General features: G+C 35.8%; 2 protein-coding genes across 3 annotated transcripts; both read left to right on the top strand.

Annotated features, from left to right (window-relative positions):
- The first annotated feature begins 800 nt into the window (after window positions 1–800).
- Window positions 801–13,723, top strand: LOC147569706 (peroxisomal acyl-coenzyme A oxidase 1-like). 2 transcript variants are annotated; one of them, XM_086656217.1, is made up of 14 exons: window positions 801–1,295; window positions 1,720–1,828; window positions 2,029–2,090; window positions 2,667–2,876; window positions 3,366–3,453; window positions 3,540–3,702; window positions 6,560–6,758; window positions 9,257–9,454; window positions 9,689–9,820; window positions 10,310–10,430; window positions 11,056–11,166; window positions 12,113–12,182; window positions 12,878–13,065; window positions 13,143–13,723. In XM_086656217.1, the coding sequence occupies exons 1-14, from the start codon at window positions 1,158–1,160 to the stop codon at window positions 13,169–13,171; spliced, it is 1,818 nt and encodes a 605-aa protein (XP_086512343.1). In that variant the 5' UTR covers window positions 801–1,157; the 3' UTR covers window positions 13,172–13,723. The 2 variants fall into 2 exon arrangements, with proteins under 2 accessions (XP_086512343.1, XP_086512342.1); XM_086656216.1 differs by having other exon boundaries at window positions 855–1,295; window positions 12,878–13,061.
- A 679-nt stretch (window positions 13,724–14,402) lies between these two features.
- ATG3 (autophagy 3 (APG3)) lies at window positions 14,403–19,449 on the top strand. Its single transcript, XM_086656215.1, has 10 exons — window positions 14,403–14,734; window positions 14,943–15,013; window positions 15,738–15,854; window positions 15,938–16,107; window positions 16,986–17,071; window positions 17,399–17,450; window positions 17,857–17,922; window positions 18,169–18,296; window positions 18,623–18,725; window positions 19,180–19,449. Exons 1-9 carry the CDS (start codon window positions 14,574–14,576, stop codon window positions 18,717–18,719), a joined length of 948 nt encoding a protein of 315 aa, XP_086512341.1. The 5' UTR covers window positions 14,403–14,573; the 3' UTR covers window positions 18,720–18,725; window positions 19,180–19,449.
- The last annotated feature ends 2,027 nt before the right edge of the window (window positions 19,450–21,476 follow it).

The raw sequence follows: 21,476 nt of genomic DNA, 5'->3' as shown, positions 1-21,476 counted from the left end.
TGCTTAGTTGGACTTTAGACTCGTTTATGTAAGAGTTTAATTTGGCGAACTCTGTGTTAATAGAGTTTTTTTTTTTTTTTTTTGTTAAGAGAGTGTTAATAGAGTTTCTATTTATGGAATTTATTTGGTCGAAGCTTAATGAAAGTGAGAGAGAACAATTAACAACTGCACTGGATTTCTCTTCATCAAAAAAAAAAAATGCACTGGATTTCTTAAAAATAGAGTTTTTCGGAGGAGTTCTTCTTTGTGTGTCCCATTAATTTCATGAGATACTAAAATGGTCCTTTTTTCATTTTCTTCATCCAAGGAAAGTTAAGTCAACTTTTGACTATTAAAATTATCTTTTTTGATCCTTCTCGTCACGTGTCCTGTCAACTAACTCTCTCACACCACTTCAGCATCTTCACCATAATTTCATCACCTTCACTATCTTCATCACCTCCATTAACAACTTTAAAAAAGAACCATTTATGTTTTTCTCCCTCTTCTCGTTCTAACGGATTCTCTATCTTCTATTATTTCCCTGATATCAAACACAACCTATATCAACTTCATCTTTATTTATCTCCCTCTCTTATCTTTCCTTTCCTCCCAAAGAGAACGGCCTTCGTCGATCTCCTTTGAGATTTCCTGGTATCTCAAATTACAAGAGTTTGAGATTTGGGAAATCGTCCCAAATCCCAAATGAGCCTGAGATTTAGACGTCATCTGAATCCTATTCTTGGATGGAAAAAACGAAAATAGAGTCATTTACGCATTTGTGAAAGTTAAGGGACCATGCGGAAAGTTGATACGAAAGTAAGGGTCAATATGAGAAATAACCCTATATTTATGCATATAAAATTCCCCACATCACATAATTTCCCATCTAAAATTTGACTGTCCACTTGAGTGTTGGACTTCTCCAACTACACTATTCAAAGAAGATCCAACCAATGTCACCTTCTTTCTTTTTTTCTTTTGTTGTTGAAAGAATGTCACCTTCTTCCTAGCTAGGAAATTAAAAAATCACCATTATTTGAGAGAGAGAGAGACTGAACGATTTAGCTACTCATTCTATTTTTATTTATCTAATTCAAGGTATAATTACTGATTCTCGCTGGGTTTGATTTCCTTCTGTTATTATTTTAGTTGAATTTCAATTCAGGGGAAAAAAAATGGAGGAAGTTGATAACCTAAGTAATGAAAGAAGTTCGGCTCAATTCGATGTTGAAGCCATGAAGATCATTTGGGCTGGTTCTAACCACACTTTAGAAGTCTCTAATCGTATGGCTCGACTTGTTGCTGCCGATCCTGTGAGTTTTTTTAACATTATTTTCTTGTTTTTTTTTTTCTCCAAAGAAATTTTGGATTTTGATTCTGTATTAGTAGTAGTTATTAGAGGTTTTGTAAAGGTTAGCTGGAGATTTCTTCATGTGATTGAGTGGAACTTGTTCCTCCTAATCTAATATTAATTAGGTGATCAAAGCTAATATAGATCCATGGAAGAAGACTAATAGTATACTAAAAGCTAGGTTTAGCAACTTGGTTTTCTTAAATGGTGCTTACAGGTTTTCGACAAGTCCTCTAAGGATATTAGTTTTCATGTAACTAATTGCCTTGTTAATTGTACAATTAATATTCAACTAAAATAGAAGATTCACTTAACTAGGTCATTATGTGATAAACTTGTGATTAATACGCTTGCAGTTATTAGTATTGCCATGTTTTGTGATATAGGTCTTCCGCAAAGACAACAGAGCTATGTTAGGTCGTAAAGAGTTGGTTAAAAACACTCTTAGAAAAGCAGCGTATGCATGGAAACTGATTACCGAGCTCCGTCTTTCTGGTACTTTTTTCTCCCCTAGCACAGTAATGATGTCCAAGGGCACCATCTAAGTGTCCTTTGTACTTTCTTCTCGTCTATATAACTTTTTTAGCGATTCATTTCATAAAAGATTAATAAGAATATTACTTATCTGATTAGCCTCTTTGTACTTCTGAATTTTTTTGGTCTATGATCTAACTGTGCAACTTTATATCATATAGAGGAAGAGGCATCCCACTTAAGAATTTATATCGATGAGCCCGCTTTCACAGATCTACATTGGGTAAGTTTTAATATGTGGAGCAGCAGTGGTAATGGAGTAGCTTTTGTGAATTTGTTTTTCTTCGTTTCTTCCAACATGATGGAGTAAGTATTTTGTGAGTTAGTGGGTAAACAAGAGGTTTTCAACCTTGTTCACGGTCTTAAGATACACTAACATTTTAGGCATAATTTAGTCTTCAAGTGGTTGACATGGACCACAAACTTATGAACTAGCTTCTTTTCAAATAATTAGATCTTGAAAACCATTCTTGTTGTCCGTTATTGGTAGCGCAAATTACTACTCCTCTATTCCTTAGCTGTATTGGGCATTTTTGGGTTTCTTTATATGCACCTGCAATCTTATGAGTTGATCTATTTTGTTAGAGGAACAAACTATGCCAAATTGTCTACATCATTATAAAGGAGAGAGGTTGATTAGTGATATTTTAGGTTTTGACAGTAGTACTAAGTTTCATTTAGCGCTCCCTTTATTGGTATATTTTTGTCTATTTCTTTCTAGTAGTTAAGGTTTCCATTGCTTGTTCCATGTAACTTCCCATACTTGATTTTTGAGGGTTAACATTTACTTTTTCTCTAGGGCATGTTTGTACCTACTATAAAAGGACAGGGCACTCAGGAGCAGCAAGAAAAGTGGTTAGCACTGGCTTCCAAGATGCAAATAATTGGCTGCTATGCACAGACAGAACTGGGTCATGGCTCCAACGTTCAAGGACTTGAAACAACTGCAACATTTGATCCCAAATTTGATGAGTTTGTCATTAACAGTCCCACATTAAGTTCAACCAAAGTGAGTAATGGTATAAAGGAACCTATTTCAACACTCTCTGGAGATTAAGATTAGGTGCAAATTCTCCCAATTTGTGACCCACCAAACGATCTGTTATATTATTGATTATTTTTTTATTGCACGGCCCACCCCATCTCAATTGAAAAAGCAAATATCTTTTCAAGAAGGCAAAGAAAATAGTTTCTAATAGGAAAATCTGGTACCTATCAGGTAAAACTAGACAAATGTTGTATGCCTTGAGGTGCAGTGCGAATGATTCTTTTGTTTCAAAGCGTTCCTTAATGCAATTATCTGTTTGTCCATGTATCGGGATTTGTATACCTTTGGTAGTTACGAAATGGGTGCCAAGATTTCCTGATGTTACGTTCCACAACTTGTTATTTTGTACAGTCCTCTCACTTTTTGACTAGTTTGTATATAAATTATAGTTTATTGTGCATTAACTAATATTTTTGAAGTTCTTATGATAACCGTTTTCTATTGTGACAGTGGTGGCCTGGTGGGCTCGGTAAAGTTTCAACTCATGCAGTTGTTTATGCCCGTCTTCTGACGGATGGTCAAGACCTTGGAGTGCATGGTAAGATTTAACCTTCTATAAAACCTTTATAGAAAAATGGTTACTTGGAGACTTGGAGTTAGTATAAGTTTTTTTTTGTTTTACAGGCTTTATTGTTCAGCTACGGAGCTTGGATGATCATTTGCCTCTTCCAGGTATCACCATAGGTGATATTGGAACAAAATTTGGAAATGGAGCATATAACACTATGGATAATGGTTTCCTTCGTTTCGATCATGTGAGAATACCAAGGATTCAAATGTTGATGAGGTTAGTTCCTTGTTTCCTTTACGCGAACTACATGAACATGTGTTTCTGGTTTTGACATTCGGAAAAGATGTCTGGAAGTCGACCCATTACTAGCTCGACCTACGAATATTCACGCGGTATATCTTCTGTGTGTCGAGGACTTATCTTTAAAGTACTTAAGTTCTTTAGAACATGAAATGGGTAGGATGTATGATGTAGACGCAGCGGAATTAAAATAAGAACAATAAAATAAACGAAGAACTGTAAAGAAAACGATAAATAAACTAAAACTTAATTAACTTCAATGGTTTTTCTCTTCAATCTGAATAATAAAATAGACTAGACCTCCTTTTATAGGATAACAAACTTTCCTAGATAGACTCAAACTAAGATTCCTAAAATAATAAAATACTCAAAACATAGAAACTTCAAAATAAAGAAATATCAAATTAAAGTAACTTCCTAATCCTATACTAACTAGGACTACTATTATGGCCGAATAGGATGTGGGCACGCGTGGACGTGGGCCCACATGTTATGCGCCTGCATCAGCACCCTGTTCCCCAGAAGGTTCGTCCCGAACCTTTTCAATGAAGAAAACCTTTTGATGCACCCGCATATGATGAACTTCGCCATACCTATCCTTAATTCCCACTTTTCACGAAATTTGCTGAAAATCCGTAGAAGACAAATCTGGACCATACCACCAACTATAAGCTGAATCATATATTGCCAAGATACTCGCAAAAACAATGCCAACGTATAAACGTCCAATAAATTTAGACATCGCCCGTCGTCCTTTAAATCAATAAAAGAACCCACATATACTACCTTAGCCGATATATGACAAAATTGCAGTTTTGTAGCGGAAATATTTCGTGTAGCACTAGAATTAGAAGATGGAGGTGATGGTGAATATGACGAATTTTGCATTGAATATGGTGTAGGAAAAATTTTATGATTCGAAACAAGGATGTCTTCTCCCGGAATTGCATATGCATCAAATAATTCGTCCGAACATGGTTTCTTCACATCACGAATAGAAGTTAGGTTTGATGAAGAAAATTTACTTTTTTCTTCTTCCTCGGTCATTGAGAGAATTTTGTTCCTTTTTCCTTGAACTTCTCCTTCAATATCATCGATCTTAATGACTGAAGTAACTTCGGAGAACTGTCTTCTCAATTCAATTTTTGCTTCTACACATGACAAACATTCATCGAGAGGAAGAAAACCATACCTGAGGATGCTTTTCAACGTCGTCCAATCGTCTATGATTTGTTTTCCTTCGTCAATGAGTCTCCATTGCATTGCATTGAATTGTTCATAAATTCTTTCGGACATATGTTGTTCAACCAAAAAAACTTTATCATTGTCATGAACTTCTTGATTTCTGAACCAATCTTCCATGCGTTGAATCCAAAAATTTATATGGAATTGGCCTTCGAAGAGTGGAATTTTAGAAACTTGATGAATTTTTCTTTCATCCTTCCGATCCATATAAAATTGAATTGTATCTCTAATTGGATCCCAACATAAACGTGGAAAATTTTTCCAACATTCAAGAGGAGATGTATCCATAGATTTTTTTTTTTTTTTTTTGAGAAATAAAAAAAATTCCAGAATTTTGATGGCTCTGAATACCACTTGATGTAGACGCAGCGGAATTAAAATAAGAACAATAAAATAAACGAAGAACTGTAAAGAAAACGATAAATAAACTAAAACTTAATTAACTTCAATGGTTTTTCTCTTCAATCTGAATAATAAAATAGACTAGACCTCCTTTTATAGGATAACAAACTTTCCTAGATAGACTCAAACTAAGATTCCTAAAATAATAAAATGCTCAAAACATAGAAACTTCAAAATAAAGAAATATCAAATTAAAGTAACTTCCTAATCCTATACTAACTAGGACTACTATTATGGCCGAATAGGATGTGGGCACGCATGGACGTGGGCACGCATGGACGTGGGCCCACATGTTATGCGCCTGCATCAATGTATATATAACACATATATATGTGTGTGTGTCCTTAACTGATAATTTAACTAAAGTAGAACTGTCAGATAAATTTACAATTGAATACTCTTAGCTTGACGGAAAAGGAAAAAGGTTGTCATATACTTCGGGTTCCTATACGATGCATTGGTTTGAGAGAAAAAGTCATTAGAAAATGGCTGGCTTGGTTATTGTGTATCTTCCACATGGTAAAATTCATTATAATCCTTAAAATTTCAACTAATCTTATCACTCCTGGACAGTCTCACTCTTAATCTAGTGAAATATATAGTTTTTTGATGTTCGCTGTTTTCTTTTATCAACAATATATTTGTCCTGTATGTATGATTAACATGAACAAGATTATGTATTGATGATCTTTCTCTACTTTTTGTTGAATTGTCAAGTATTGGGTTTTAGAAAATCTTTGCATTTGTCTTGTGGTGATCTGGACACAAACAAACACCTTGAACTCACACTTTTTGTCTTAACGTAATAAAATATGTACACAAATATCGACAGTACTCATCTGTATCCAAAGCCCAACAAGCACATAAATGAGCACATATGAGTACTGTCTTGGTAGACGTAGTACTTCTATAATAAAAAATATACTTTTCTTGAATATGTGTGTGATACCATATCTGTGTTTTTTCTTCATAAACAATTAAACATAAACATGGATGATGCCCGGTGGCCTTAGGAAGTATCAGCCCCTTTTAGTTTATTACTCTTACTGCATAGTGAGAAAGATAAAAAATATTCGGGAATTTCAAATGCATTTTGACTGTTAAATGTTTATGTCTCAATATTACTACACTTCATGAAGTATACAATACTGAAGTAACAGTGGAATTTTCTTGCAACTATTTCCAGGCTTTCTCAACTTACAAGAGAAGGGAAATATTTACAATCTGATGTGCCACGTCAACTAGTGTATGGGACTATGGTTTATATACGTCAAAAAATTGTAGCTGATTCTTCTTCTGCTTTATCTAGAGCAGTCTGTATTGCTACAAGGTATAGTGCCGTCCGGAGACAATTTGGTTCACAGAATGGTGGGCCGGAGACTCAGGTAATAGTGTTTTCAAACAACTGAGTACTTCCTATCATGGTTGGTACCATATAAAGTTAAGTTTATATAATAATTTGAACTGGCTGTACAGGTTTTCTTTATATGTAACATAGATACCCTCTCTTTAGTATTTTTACCCACATTTAAGTAAAGATAACTAGATAAGTTACTTAATGGCTACGGAAAGAATATCTATGATTCTACATATACATTTATATAGCTTCCTAGATATTCTTGCTGTAGTCGCTTAGTGCTCATCTAATAGCTCCTACTATTCTTGCTGTTAATAGTTGACAGTTGTCTTGTGTTGTGTTAACAACATACGGAACTCAAATCCAACATGTCTTTACTCAAAAACCTGTCAGAAAAAGGTCAAAATGTCTGCCATACAATATCTTGTCCCATTGCCCTTCCATTATAATCTATCTAATAGATCGATATGCTGGGATCCTTCAATCTTCAATATGCTACCTCTTCCTAATGTTTCTTACTTTCTTCCAAGTAAGCCTGTTTCTTAGCAACTTGATGCTCCAATGTGGTCTACAATTGATGCATGTGTCTCAATAATACAGCCTCGTCCACTTGGTGTAGGTGGATGGAAATTTGTTATACATGTTCAAGTGGTACTTAGTTGGCAGATTTACCTGTTCATATATTTATGTTATTACTTCGTTGAACAATAAAGTTTTCTTAAGGTAGGAGAAGACTCAAAAGGGGAGAGAGGAAGCAAAGTTGATTGCTCGGAAACCCACATGCTATGCAGTACGACTCGGCCGAGTCAGCCGAGTGACTCGGGACTAGGCTCGGACTCGGACATACACCGAGCCGAGTCCTGACTCGGATCTGACTCGGGTCGTTACTAGTATATGCCAAATTTTTTTCCTTTATTTGTCACATATTAATTCTGTTTTTGAAAATATTCTAGAAATACCAAAATTTTCCGTTTCTTTCAAAAGATTATTAGTAGTAAGTTGCAATTACAAAGTTTATTAGTAGTAAGTATTCAAACCTTTGGAATAGCAAACGATTTTCTAGAAATATACCAAAACATAGTTATAGAAAGTTGCAATTTGGTAGTAAGTATTTAAAATCTTTAGAATACCAAAAGATTTTTTAGACATAAAAAGAAAAATTTATTAGTAGTAAGTATTCAAAATATACCAAAGGATTTTCTGAATAAAATATTTAAACTACCAAAACATAGTTTTAGAAAGTTGCAGATTAGTTGTTAATTTTCAGTTTTGAAGTTTGAACATGATTACATTTTGAATTGCCGTATTAATCATATTATCTGGAGTACATACATTAGTAACTACTTATGGGAAGCAATGAGATCGACTCTGGCTGACTCGGCCGAGTGACTCGGCTGACTCGCCCCCTGACTCGGACTCGGATCTTGGCCGAGCTGAGTCCGAGTCCGAGTCGTACTACTTAGCCCACATGCCAGTAAAAAGCATTAACTGTTATTAGACATGATGGCAATGAGGATCCCACTCACCTGTTTGATATTCTCCATTTCCTAGGCATTAACATTTTCATAATTATCCCATGATTTTCTTATCCAAATTATTTAGTAAACTTGCACCCTATGAAGAAAAAGTCGGGATTAATCCCCGAGTACTCCCCGACTACCCTCAGTCCCCATCTTGCCGACTCGACTAGAGGCCAAAACTCTAGTCCCGTGGAATTCCGACTAAATCCCCGACTCGGTCCGACTAGGACCGAGTCGACTAGTCAGGCCAGGCGGGATTATTTAGCTGGCCCTTTTTTTCTTTTGCTCAAATCGACAAAGGTGGTTTAGGATTTGCTCATTCGGCTTCTTCACCCTTCCTCTCCCCTCCAAACATCAATCTAAAAACTCAAATAAATGTTAGTTTTTTGTGTTTTATACTTCATTAATGTTGTAGAACTTGTTGATAATTACATGTCTTCTTTTTAGGGATAAACTTTTAGTGTTTATACTTCATGAAAGCCCAAATACTTATATTTATACCAATGACCAATCTATAATTATATATACAAAATAGACTATATATTTATATTCTATGACTAGTCCCGTGTAAATACGACTAGTAGCGACTAAGCCTAGTCCTGAGTCCGCCGACTAGTCCTGAGTCCGCCGACTAGTCCCCCTTGCCGACTTTTCCAACATAGCTTGCACCCATTGTTCTTGGCGTTCATTTTTGTGCTGGCTCACATTACAAGCCTTCTGAGATTTACTCTCTTTTCAAATTGTTTGTGGCTCAAGTGCTGCTCTCCACTAATATGTGATCTTCTGGAAGCATCATGACATAAATATTAACAGATTTGGCGAGCTAACAAATTTTTAAACCTATTGGCTTTATTTTTCTTCGACTTTGATTGGATTACAGTGGACTTTATTGCGTGGAAACATACACTTTAATGTCATAAGATGATTGTTTTTCAAGAACATTCCTATAACTTATACGATTTAAAAAAGAAAATCTGTAAATGTTGCTTCCCGTGTCTGTCTCCAGGTTATTGATTATAAGACACAGCAAAGCAGATTGTTTCCCTTGCTGGCTACAGCATATGCCTTCAGGTTTGTGGGTGAGTGGGTAAAATGGTTATATCTGGACGTGACTCAGAGATTACAAGCCAGTGATTTCTCTACATTGGCTGAGGCTCATGCCTGTACTGCTGGGTTGAAGTCTTTGACTACTTCCACAACCGCGGTACATATACTCAACACTTAATCAAACATGATTGGCCACACTTCTATATATATTCACTTGTATTTGCTTATGTTCATTCTTTTTATCATTTTAGTGTGTGAATGTATGTTCTTCTCTGACTACTGAACTAATTTATTCTTTCTTATAAGAATGTGCTGTTAAAAGAATTCTATATTGACACCTTTTCAGGGGCAGGTGATTATTGTACTCATTTTCTGTTTCTTTTGGTTTCAGGATGCCATTGAAGAATGTCGGAAACTTTGTGGTGGTCATGGTTATCTATGCAGTAGTGGGCTTCCTGAGTTATTTGCTGTATATGTTCCTACATGTACATATGAAGGAGACAACACTGTTCTGCTTTTACAGGTTTTTGAATTTTTGAAATTTATTTTATAATGATTTTCTTGTCCTGTCGTTACGTATTTTTGTTGTTTTATATATCAATTTGCCAAAATGCATTGAGCCATTGAGGTTCCTTGGGAAATAGTAGTCACGAGTCGAAATTATAATAGATTATGTAAAATTCTAAGTAGATCCCTCGGGCACTTGGCAAAATTTGCTAGCTTAGACCTTTTAGCCGTTGCATGCATGTGTTACTTGTCCCAGGTGTTTTAGCCATGTGTACTATTGAAACATTCGTATTTAGAATTCTAAGTAGATCTCTTGAACACATGGCAATGTTAATTTGGTAGCTCATACGTTTAGCTGTTTCGCTTGATACTTGTCATGGGTCTTTGAAGTTGAACTACTTATGAGCGGATGCAAACTTTTTGATTTTTCTTTTCCTTCTAAATTTTTATTTAGAAAAAGTCATTTTAGGTCAGATGCTGACATATACTGAAAAATCTTTGGTAGGTCGCAAGGTTTCTCGTAAAGACTGTTTCTCAGCTGAGCTCTGGAAAACAACCTGTTGGAACTACAACTTATATGGGAAACATAGAACATCTGTTGCAATGTCACTGTGGTGTTCAAAAAGGTAGTATATCTTGCTTTTGTTGCTTCTAGTATCTTGTTTGCAAACATTTTCACGTCTTGGAACTCTTTAATGCATATAAAACACCGAAGGAGTTCTTATTGGAGTACTCGCCTGACTTTGTGGAACCTGATAAAAATTATAAATGTTCTTACAGACGTACACTCTTCCGACTTTTATATATGATAGAGGCGACCTGCAAAAATATTTTATATACCCTGTAAATCTACAGAATGAAACTACTATATGGTCTTTATACTATTCAATCCATAGCCCACATTGGAGTGTTGGAAATGGGATAAATTTTTTGCTAAAATACGGACCGTGTGTAATTTTTCAGGAAATATTTAAACATGTCTACCCTTTTCAGTATTCTTAAAACTGTTTATTGATTATTATTTCTTATTGTTTTCTTCCTCATCTATTGCGCTGTTATTGTTTGTATTAGATGCTCCAGAATATCTCGTCCTGTATCCCATCTTTTTGTTTAACATTTTTCTTTGTTCAATATGGCTTTAATTTGCTAAACTTCTTCTTATTACCCAATAGCATTTCAGTATTATTCTTGGAGTTCGCATTAAACCATGATTTTGGGTCTAAAGTCTTGTGAGTTCCCATAAATGAGCAGCCGAGGATTGGTTAAACCCCAGTATAGTACGGGAGGCATTTGAAGCAAGGGCTGCTAGGATGTCTGTCGCATGTGCTAGAAGTATAAGTAAGATGCCAAACCAAGAAGCAGGTTTGTCTTTCTATCTTTCTGATTCTGGTAATGAAGGTTAATATCTAGTCTAACTTTCAAGCTAATGGGTATTTTAGTTTTCCTTAGATGGACATCAGGATTCAGGAAAATCTTATTTGGTGTTCTTTCTGATTCCCAAGCAATTTTTTCTTATAAAATTTTTGTCAGAACTTAATGCAAGGGAGTGACTCAGTGACTGTTTTATAATCAGGTGGTATACTGATTATAAAACATTACTTCTTGGTAATTAGGATGATAGCCACATAATCTTGATGCAGTCTTTGACCTAGAACATTCTGTTTACCTACTCCGAATATCTTTAAGGTTCATCTGAGTAGGTCATTACATGATTCTTGTTATGATTTAAAGCTCATGTATTTGCATCAAGTGTTATGGCTCCTCACTGTCCTCAATAGCCCAGACTAAATTTTAAGAACATTTTACATACCACTAGTTTGCCCATTATTGATGAGTACAAAATTGTTGGCTTGCTATAAGAACTAGAGATTTCAGCTGGCTGGAACTGCCGAACTGAGGCCCAGTTAGATCCCTAACCAAGTCAGCATTTTACAAGCTGACCCGACTACTTTATCCTACATTTCGGGCCGGACTCAGTCTGGCCGGGCATATGCAAGCTGGGTTGCAGCCTGCCTAACCAAACTGTGGCATCAACATATCTAAAATTAATAGTAAGTCAAAAACTATAGTAAGTTCTAACATACACAGCACAAGACAAAGGAAAGTAAATGATCTGCATATGCGCCAGATAACCCTATTTTGGCTACACGCTTTACCTGTTGTCCCAGCCTGGGTGTGGTTCGTGTAACCACAGGTAAGGTGGGTTTATCTTAGGTCGGCCTGGTGCAGTTTGGGCTGCCCACTGCCCACCCCACTCGACTCTTCTAGTAAAAACTACTCTCATTACCAAAGCTACCCACCTTTTCAGGCTTTGCAGAACATTCCTCTGATCTAGTGGAGGCAGCAGTTGCTCACTGCCAATTGATTGTTGTTTCCAAGTAAGCCTTTCTTCTTCCTCCATCTATGATTTTGATCATGTGTTTCCAAGTATTTCATTTCCTATTTTGCTAGGTTTTATCTATGTCAGATCTTATAAAATTTTGAAACTTTGGTCACTACCCAGTGTAACCCGTATGGTTTCAACGACTTGTGTCTAGTTGGACATTGATCCATCTGTTAAATCTTAATTGCATGATGTGGTTATGTACTCTGTTGTTCTCAACTTTGAAGGTCACCAATAATTCATCTATTGAATTCTGGAGCCGTACTAATAATTTAGACGATAACTTAGACAGAGGTTGAGACATGATAGTTCTTTTTCGTTGGCCAATTTGAATCAAACAAACATTCGTTAACTATATACTTTATTGATAACTTCAAGTCTTCCTTACTAGAAAATCTGATTATGCAAGGGTTTTCCCAACTTATAGGCTCATCCCTGCCCCTTCCACAACCAAAGTGGGATCATCCCAACAAATCAAACACTAAATAAAGGACAGAATTAAACAAATGACGTCAATAGGTTTAGTTGCTCATTGTCTTGGACGAGCTGGGCTTGTGCCCTGCCACTATGTTGGTTCTGTTAGGTGTGGGCTCAGCTCTTTGGTGTACATCAATTATGAACTTCTTCATTTGGGTCTATTGTAAGTACATACTCCAATAAAAACATAATGAAGACTTTTATTTCCTATAGATTTATCGAGAAGTTGCAACACGACATACCCGGCGAAGGGGTAAGAGAACAGCTTGAATTGCTTTGTGGCATTTACGCTCTCTCCTTGCTTCACAAGCACCAGGGTGATTTTCTTTCCACTAGAAGCATAACTCCAGAACAAGCCTCACTTGCAAATGACCAACTCAGATCTTTATATACACAGGCATGTATATCAAATATTTCTCTTAAACTTCGTGATTTGGGTAAGTAAACTAAACTGTTATTATGTGCTATCTTTTGTTAGGTTCGTCCCAACGCAGTTGCGCTTGTTGATTCATTTAACCACACGGATCATTATCTTGGCTCGGTTCTTGGCTGTTATGATGGTAATGTTTATCCAAAACTTTACGAGGAGGCACGGAAAGACCCACTCAACGATTCAGTTGTGCCTGATGGCTATTATGAATACCTCCGCCCTATGTTGAAGCAACAACTTCGAACTGCAAAACTCTGAAGACAACTGCAAGTAAGCATGTCATCACATTCACACCTATTCCGAACGAGGATAACAGCTCATTTGACAGGGAGGTTCTGAATTTGCGGAAGCTTGGTCTGATCAAGCTATTGAGTATTGGAAACAAGCTATAGCGCTTAACGGGGTAATTGTATTGAAGCACATAATTGGTTGACGATCACGAGTTGGTTTGAATAGGAACACTTTTTTTTAATTGTTTTTGTTTGCTGGATCTATGTGAAATGTTTATGTAAAATAATATCTGTATTTCTTGATGGATGAAGCAAAAAGATCTCTGAATATGAGGATGTATCAGGTTTTGGAGAGTAATATTTGTATCATTTTTCATATTATAATGTGATTGTTCTTCACTTGTGTGGAAGTTATATATTGATTATGTTTCAAGTACTGTGAAATGGGAAAGTTATATATTGAGGTAGAAATCCATCATTTATTGATGGTGTCATAAAGGTATTGATAACACGAAATATTGTTAGCTGATTCGTATCTAGTTTCTTGCAGGGGAAATGTATTGTTAGCACCATTGGTGATTTAGTTTGAATATATATAAATATATATAGTTAGTTAGTTCGGTTCGACTTGGACGATTTTCAAAAACCCAAGCTGAAGTCAAACCAATTCAAGATCGGTTGGGGTCGCTTTTCAGCTGAGCCTAGTCAAATATTATTTGGTTTGACCCAAAAACCATTCGGTTTGATTTAACTAAGTCCAGTTTGGTCGGTTTGGTCTGCTCACCCATAGCTTCAAGTAACAAAGAAGACGGTTTGGTCGACTGTTGCTCACCCCTAGCTTCAAGTAACGAAGAAGAAACATGAGCAGAAGAACTAGGGGTATTTTGGTAAACATATGCTTGTGTGAAAACTTAAGGCTAATCTCACAGACTTTGGCAATTGAGGAGCCTAACTGTAATCAGACATTAAGAAGGGGCAAACCTAGTTTCACATTATTTGTGAGGGGGTAATCCTAAAATTTCTTTTTCTTTTGGACTTTAGCACAAGCTTTAAATAAATAAAGGTTTGCCCCCTTAAAAAACCCAGAGAATAGATTGGTTGACATCTTGAAGTTCTTCTGTGAAAAGTAATACTAAAATTTCTTCCTCATCTGTTTATTGAATTCCACGATACTCTAAAGGTTCTACTTTTCTGCTTCTAGGGTTTCAATCCTCTCTCTCTCTCTCTCTGTGTCTTGATTGTGAGAGTGATGGTTCTGTCACAGAAGATCCACGAAGCCTTTAAAGGTACAGTTGAGAGATTCACAGGACCTCGTACAGTCTCTGCATTCAAAGAGAAGGGTGTTCTTAGTATCAGTGAATTCATTCTTGCTGGTGATAATCTTGTCTCTAAGTGCCCTACTTGGTCCTGGTAATTGTTTTATGCTTTTACTAGGGTTTTATGTTTCTCTTTATAGAAGCTTTGCTTGAATTTTATGCATTCAGCTAAGATTTGGGGAAACATTATTTAGAGCTGGAATGAGGTTTTATAATGGATGTTAAATTTCACTTGTTATTTTCCTTCTAGAATTAGGGCTTTATTAAGTACATTCAATTATGATTTGGTTATAATGAATCAGGGAATCTGGAGAGCCAAGCAAGCGTAAATCCTACTTACCTTCTGATAAACAGTACTTGATTACTAGAAATGGTAAGCAATTTAGTTGTGTTCCCAGTTTTAGTATTGTCGAAATTTTGAATAGAGATTGAATTGAATGTTTTCAGCTTGATTGAGAACCGCATACATCCTCACTAGATTATCCGAAACTTTCAAAATTAAGATTTTAGTTTATTGCTTCAACGATTATGTATAATCAATAATGTACCACAGGTTGTTAGTTTGAAAACCACTACAGGCCATATGCATGAACAATTGAACTTCAAGTATGGGTTTTATCTGTTTCATGCTACATAGGAACAAGTGTGAAATCTATGTTTATTTGTAATAGGGCATTCACCCTGCTAATCAGGTTGGGGTTTTTCTTTCGGACGTAATTCTACTTTATAGTGTTGAAGTATACTTCTGTATGCTGAACATAGACCAATCACAAACAAATGGATCTGGTGCATTTTATGGGCTAAAAGCTTCCCATATATAAATATCAATTAGATGTTTATAGCAAAAGAAGAATAAAAGAACGATGCTATGAGATGCCCTTTAACTTGGACATTAGAATCTTTAAATTGAGTTGGTTTGACCTAGGAGATCTCCTTGATTGGCTTTATGGTGTGGGAATCTGTATTATGTGCTACTGTTAAAAACAAAACTTCATTTTCTGATCCTCATATGAGTAACTTCCCTATTTCAAATTTTGTTTTACTTCTTTGATATGTTGTGGAGGCAAGTTATGACATGCCATTCAATTTCTTTTCAGTACCTTGCTTAAGGAGAGCTGCATCTGTAGAGGAAGAATACGAAGCTGCAGGTGGAGAGGTCCTACTTGACGATGAAGAAAATGATGGTTGGCTTGCTACACATGGGGATCCAAAAGGTATGCTACTCCTTAAATTTGGATGAATTGGAGACTGTTATTCTTGAACTATATGTAACTTTTTAGACCCTTCCTTTTTCTAGAAACCAAGGGCACTGACGAGGAGAATTTACCCTCTATGGAGGCTCTGGATATAAACAAGAAGAACAACACTATTCAGTCAATTTCCTCATATTTTGGTGGAGGGGAGGAAGAAGACATACCTGATATGGAGGAATATGAAGAACCTGACAACATTATTGAGACAGATGCTGTAAGTTTGTAATCTTCCCAGAACCATGTGGTTTCAGTAGGCAACTAGTTGAACTTGTTGCCACGGGGTCGATGAGGTAAATTAGGGCCTTGAGTTGTGGACTTTTATCTCCCCTGTTTTCTGAGATTGTTGACAAGTCACAACAAGGGTCAAAATCAAGGGAAAACGGTACTCCACCAAGGATAGCTTTTAGAAAGAGAAGCCTTACTACTTGGTTGCCACATTATTTTGTGTTAAAACTTGAAAATTGGTCATACTCTGCAGATCATGCATCGCAAGAGATACGTTGCATATGTGTTGAATAAAATTTACGAACAGGAAACAGCTGTTCCTCCACCATTGGGATTTTACAAATAAGATCAACTTATAAGTTTGTTCTCACAAAAATGGATTGCTGTTGGAACTCTACAGGAGTTGGATAGTTTAAAGTTATTGTACTACCGTCGTAGTTTTGCAGGAATCATGAGCTTACAGTTACTTTACTTTGCAAAAGCAAACTAATTGTGAAAATTACTTGTAAAGAAAAGGTTGTCGATGGATTAAAATTATGAGATATTTTGTGGACTGTAGATCAATCACCAATTAGATAGACAACCCCAAGATCCTCAAATTTTCCGCATGTAAACTATGGAAACTTCATTGTTATTATCTGATTGTCGATTTTCCTTGATGCTTACTATCAAAGAAGATTCTCTGAGTCAATATGTTAATGGTTCATTTACCCTGTTGCAGTATCCTCTTCTAGCTCTGTTCCACTCTAAATTAAGTAGGGTTTTTTCTTATTACATAGACAGTTACAATGGTTCAATGCATCTTGTGTTTTGTTTTGGAGTGTAAGGTTTAGTTGTATTGATGTAACTGTTCTTATTATAATGCAGGCAACACTTCAATCCACGTATCTTGTGGCCCAAGAACCTGATGATGACAATATTTTAAGGACTCGAACATACGACATTAGCATCACGTAAGATATCTTTTGTACTTTATTAGAAAATGATAGTTTCATTATTGATTAGAAGTCCTTTCTTTTGATAGAAAAAACAAGAAAGAGATTTACCTTCTTGGTTCTACAGAAATTACGAGTCTACGACATATAAGTATAGGTTAAATTAAATTTACATGCTATTTGATGAATTAGAATGCAATCTTCCATGTGCTTAAGACTTTAAGATTATTTAGACATTATCTTTCATATTTTTGTCCCACTACAGAAAATTCCAAATGATATCATGCCCGGTTTTTGGCTTTACCATATTGTCTAACTCAGTTTCCTTTGTCATTTCCTTTTCAGCTACGATCAATACTACCAAACTCCCCGTGTGTGGCTCACTGGGTATGATGAGGTTGGTCAGTTGAACCTCTCGTCTTTTTTATACAATACTTGTGACAAAATGAGTGGAACATGAGCTCAATGTTAAACAAGAACTCATGTAGTTTGTCATCTTGTATTTTCCGTGTTAATCTCCATCTTATTGGTAGTAAAGCAGTAGTTTCTGACATCCCTCAGATAACACATTGTTTTAACTACTAATTTATTATGAAATTATAATAGTATCATCATTATCTTCATCGGGTGACAAACATGTACTGAATTACTGATTATCTTGTGATTTTAAGTTAAATGATGACCATTGTTCAGATTTGGCTTTTTAGAGAATGAGCATGCTGGGTTTTGGATCCCTTGCCTACTATCGTGACTGAAAATTTTGAATTCTAATTATTGAGAGCTACTTTCACAACTTCGTGCAGTCAAGGATGCTTTTGCAGCCAGAGCTTGTACTTGAAGATGTTAGTCAAGATCACGCACACAAGACGGTTAGTTTTTCTTATTGGAACTCCTTTATATCCCTCGACACTGTACTTTGAGTTTTAAATATATGGTTAGGAGAAGTGGAGAACCACTCATTAGCTCAATCTACGTAATTTAATTGAAAGGATATAAACTGGTTCCACAGGTCACTGTGGTTGGTTAGATCTTAAACCTATTCTCTATCTGTATGGAGTCCTGAATCTGCAGATCAGTACATGATTACACTTTATTAATTTGTCGTTGATCTTCAGGTTACTATTGAGGACCATCCTCATTTGCCGGGGAAGCATGCATCTGTACATCCTTGCCGACATGGGGCCGTGATGAAGAAGATCATTGATGTTCTGATGTCTCGCGGAGTTGAGCCAGAAGTTGACAGGTAATTTTTTTTTGTTTTCTTCATTTAATTAACCTACTATAGAAAACAATTCTACCTGTAAAATCAGAAGAGAATACATTTGTTCTTGCCTACTCGGTGTTTTCTTCCACTGATTTTCTGTGTATTGAACGAATAATTAATATCACGAAGGACACTGGTGTGTCATGAGCAGTAGACCGTTTGACCCACCTAACATTTCCTTGAGCACGGGTACCCAGAAAATTACAGCCACCTTTTTTGTGCTTGTGAACTCCGTAATTGATCCAAATAGTTTTCCTAATCTCATATACTTTTTCTGCTCTTCTGATTTATCTTGAACTTTTCAGGTACCTCTTTTTGTTCCTGAAATTTATGGCTTCGGTGATTCCAACCATTGAATATGACTACACAATGGACTTTGACCTTGGCAACTCCAGTCGTTGATTTGAGGTAATTTTTTTTAACTAAGAAGTGATGTACTTTTACGTATCATTTCTTAGTCCAGATATAGTAGTATTCCCACATAACATCCAAATTTGTATGATGTACTTCAAATAAGGCTTCTTTGGAGTTTGAACAATTAAAGTGTCACCAAACTAGAGCCACAATTGAGGTGAATTCAGATCGCATGTAATGCTATGTTTGCCATATGATGTAGGGTTTAATGTGTACCTACCAGGCTACTAAGAAGCTTATTAGCCATCTCTGTGTCCATATGTTTTTTTTCTTGCCTATATGCCTAAGTAGGCAATATGTTGAAAAGGGGTAACTGCTAAGCATGGCAAGTACTCGTTGACTGCTGCGTTATATGGCCCATACTCCATATAACATTTCTTGGTTTCGTTTGTTTTTGTAATTTTGAAGTTATTAGACTGACTTGTCCCTTTTTTTGGCTTGACGAAAGATGGATGTTTGAATTCTGGAAGCGGCGAAACGAGGGGCTTGGGTTGTGACTGCTACTACACTTGTGTACATTTCTTCTTCTCTACAAAGAATAGGATGTGATATTTATCGGAATCAGTTGTTTTATATGATTGGTACTCCTCAATAGTTGGTGCCATTGCTTGGTTCAGCTTGAACAACTAAATCGGATAGCTGAGCTTAGGCAATGCTGCAGCAGGTACTATTAGAAACTGTATATAAACTGATTTCCCACTGAAACTAGTTCATTGCACCTTGTTCGTGTCTCGTTTGTCATGTAAAAAAACATTTGAATATGATCAAATATTCGCTATCAAAGTTTCTTGTTTTTATCTCGGAATTTTTTTCCCAATGATGGCAACAATGAACCGATTGACACCATTTGGCTCAATGTTGCTGTGGTTGCCTTTATGGACGCCCCATCCTTGTTCGTGTCAATTCTATTACTTTTTCCATCTTATTACTTTTTCCATCTTACCTTCAGTTCGTCTTAAGGCTTCTATATACATACCAAATATATACTCGGGTGGGTATCCTTCCAGTGATGATCCCGCCGTTATTAATTATCTATCAGCTTCAAGTTAGAGGCCGCCGATAGTTTTTCGATCTACAGAAATTAAAAACAACTTTTTATTGGGTTATATCACATACTCCCCCTAATTATTTACTAGTTTACTGCCTAGCCCCTAACCTTTACTGAAAGAGTGAAATGTGACTCTTTTTTGAAGTTCCATTCGTTTACCATCTAGTTGTATACACTTTTAAAAAATGTAATTTGTAATTTCTAAGTGTGTTAGAAAAATCTAGAGGGGAGTAAATGAGTTGTGGTGGTCTTCAAGATAGATGGGTCTAGAGAAGTTTGACTAGAGATAAGTTTAGACTATGACTTGTAAGTTCCAATGTGGAAGTCTCTAGGCTTTGCTAGATGAGCTAAATCCTCTACTATAAATAGAAGTGTTTTGTAATGTTGTTGATCAAGCAAAAAACAAGTTAGAAAAATCAGAAAAAAATTAAGTTATCTAGCAATCAAATATCTTTCTCAAGTTATATAAATCCATAATCTTCCTTAGCACCCAGCAAATTTGGTATATAGTGCCAATTATCCCCTTTATCTATTTCAATCTCATAAAGAAATGTCAACACCATCTTCAAATTCCACCTTCAATCTTTCACCTAATTCCATACCAATTTTTGGTGGAGAATACTATTATTATTGGAGCATTCAAATGAGGACAATTTATGTATCACAAGATTTATGGGAATTAGTTGATGAAGGTGATGAAGAAGAAGGCAAACAATAGCTCAAATGAAAGAGTTAATTAAAAAGGATGCAAAAGCATTGCAATACATCCAACAAGGGGTTAGTAAATCGATCTTTCATAGAATTATGGGTGCAACTAAAGCTAAAATTGCATGGGATATTTTGAAAAAGGAATTTCACGGTTCCGAAAAAGTTATTGTTATTAAGCTTCAATCATTGTGGAAAGAATTTGATAATTTGGGAATGAAGGAGAGTGAAAATATTCAACTTTTTTCATCTCGTGTTACTGATCTTATTAACAAAATTAGAAGTCTTGGAGATACTATCGAAGACAAAAAAATCGTGCAAAAAATTTTTCGAAGTTTACCGCAAAAATTCGATCATGTTGTGTAGCCGCAATTGAAGAATCTAAAGATTTATCTTCTCTCTCTTTTTATGAACTAATTAGTTCTCTTGAAGCTCATGAAAGTAGAATCAATAGATATCAAAGTAGTCCGGTGGAGCGAGCATTTCAATCAAAGATTAATATTTCAAAACAACAAAAAAAAAAGTAAGTTTTTTCAAAAAAGAAATTATTTTGAAAAGCATCAAGAAGGACAAGGTTCTTTCCAATCTCAAGGAAAAGAACACAGTCGAGGGAAGTTCGTCAACACAAAAAATTCTCAAGGAAATTTTGCTCCTTATTGTTTCCGTTGCAAAAAAGTTGGTCATGAATTTAAGGAATGTCGGTTTAAATGCACCAAATGCAAAATTCCCAATCATTCTCAAAGAAATTGTTGGTTTCAAAAAGGAAACAGTGAAGCTAATTTTACAGAAGTAAAACAAGAAGCACAATTATTTTCTTGCATGAATGTTGAAACACCCCCATCGGATATTTGGTATTTGGACAGCGGATGCAGCCATCATATGACTGGAAATAGAGAATTATGAAAAAAATGTTTCTACTCAAGTAAAGCTTGGTGATGGAAAATTAAAACCTGCCGGAGGAAAATGTGTGATTGCAGTAGCTAAGGTGATAA

This window comes from Eschscholzia californica, unplaced genomic scaffold (assembly GCF_041429995.1).
Source record: "Eschscholzia californica isolate CP2 unplaced genomic scaffold, dmEscCali1.0.p SCAF_1, whole genome shotgun sequence".
In the NCBI taxonomy this organism is placed as follows: Eukaryota; Viridiplantae; Streptophyta; class Magnoliopsida; order Ranunculales; family Papaveraceae; genus Eschscholzia; species Eschscholzia californica.
Note: the sequence above shows the minus strand (reverse complement) of the source record. Positions and strands in the feature narration are given on the sequence as shown.

Coding starts and splice junctions, on each gene's coding strand:
- LOC147569706 (XM_086656216.1), top strand. CDS start 1,158: ATGGAGGAAGTTGATAACCTAAGTAATGAAAGAAGTTCGGCTCAATTC. Junction 3,703..6,559: donor AGGATTCAAATGTTGATGAG/GTTAGTTCCTTG, acceptor AACTATTTCCAG/GCTTTCTCAACTTACAAGAG. Junction 9,455..9,688: donor TGACTACTTCCACAACCGCG/GTACATATACTC, acceptor TTTTGGTTTCAG/GATGCCATTGAAGAATGTCG.
- ATG3 (XM_086656215.1), top strand. CDS start 14,574: ATGGTTCTGTCACAGAAGATCCACGAAGCCTTTAAAGGTACAGTTGAG. Junction 14,735..14,942: donor AAGTGCCCTACTTGGTCCTG/GTAATTGTTTTA, acceptor ATAATGAATCAG/GGAATCTGGAGAGCCAAGCA. Junction 15,014..15,737: donor GTACTTGATTACTAGAAATG/GTAAGCAATTTA, acceptor ATTTCTTTTCAG/TACCTTGCTTAAGGAGAGCT.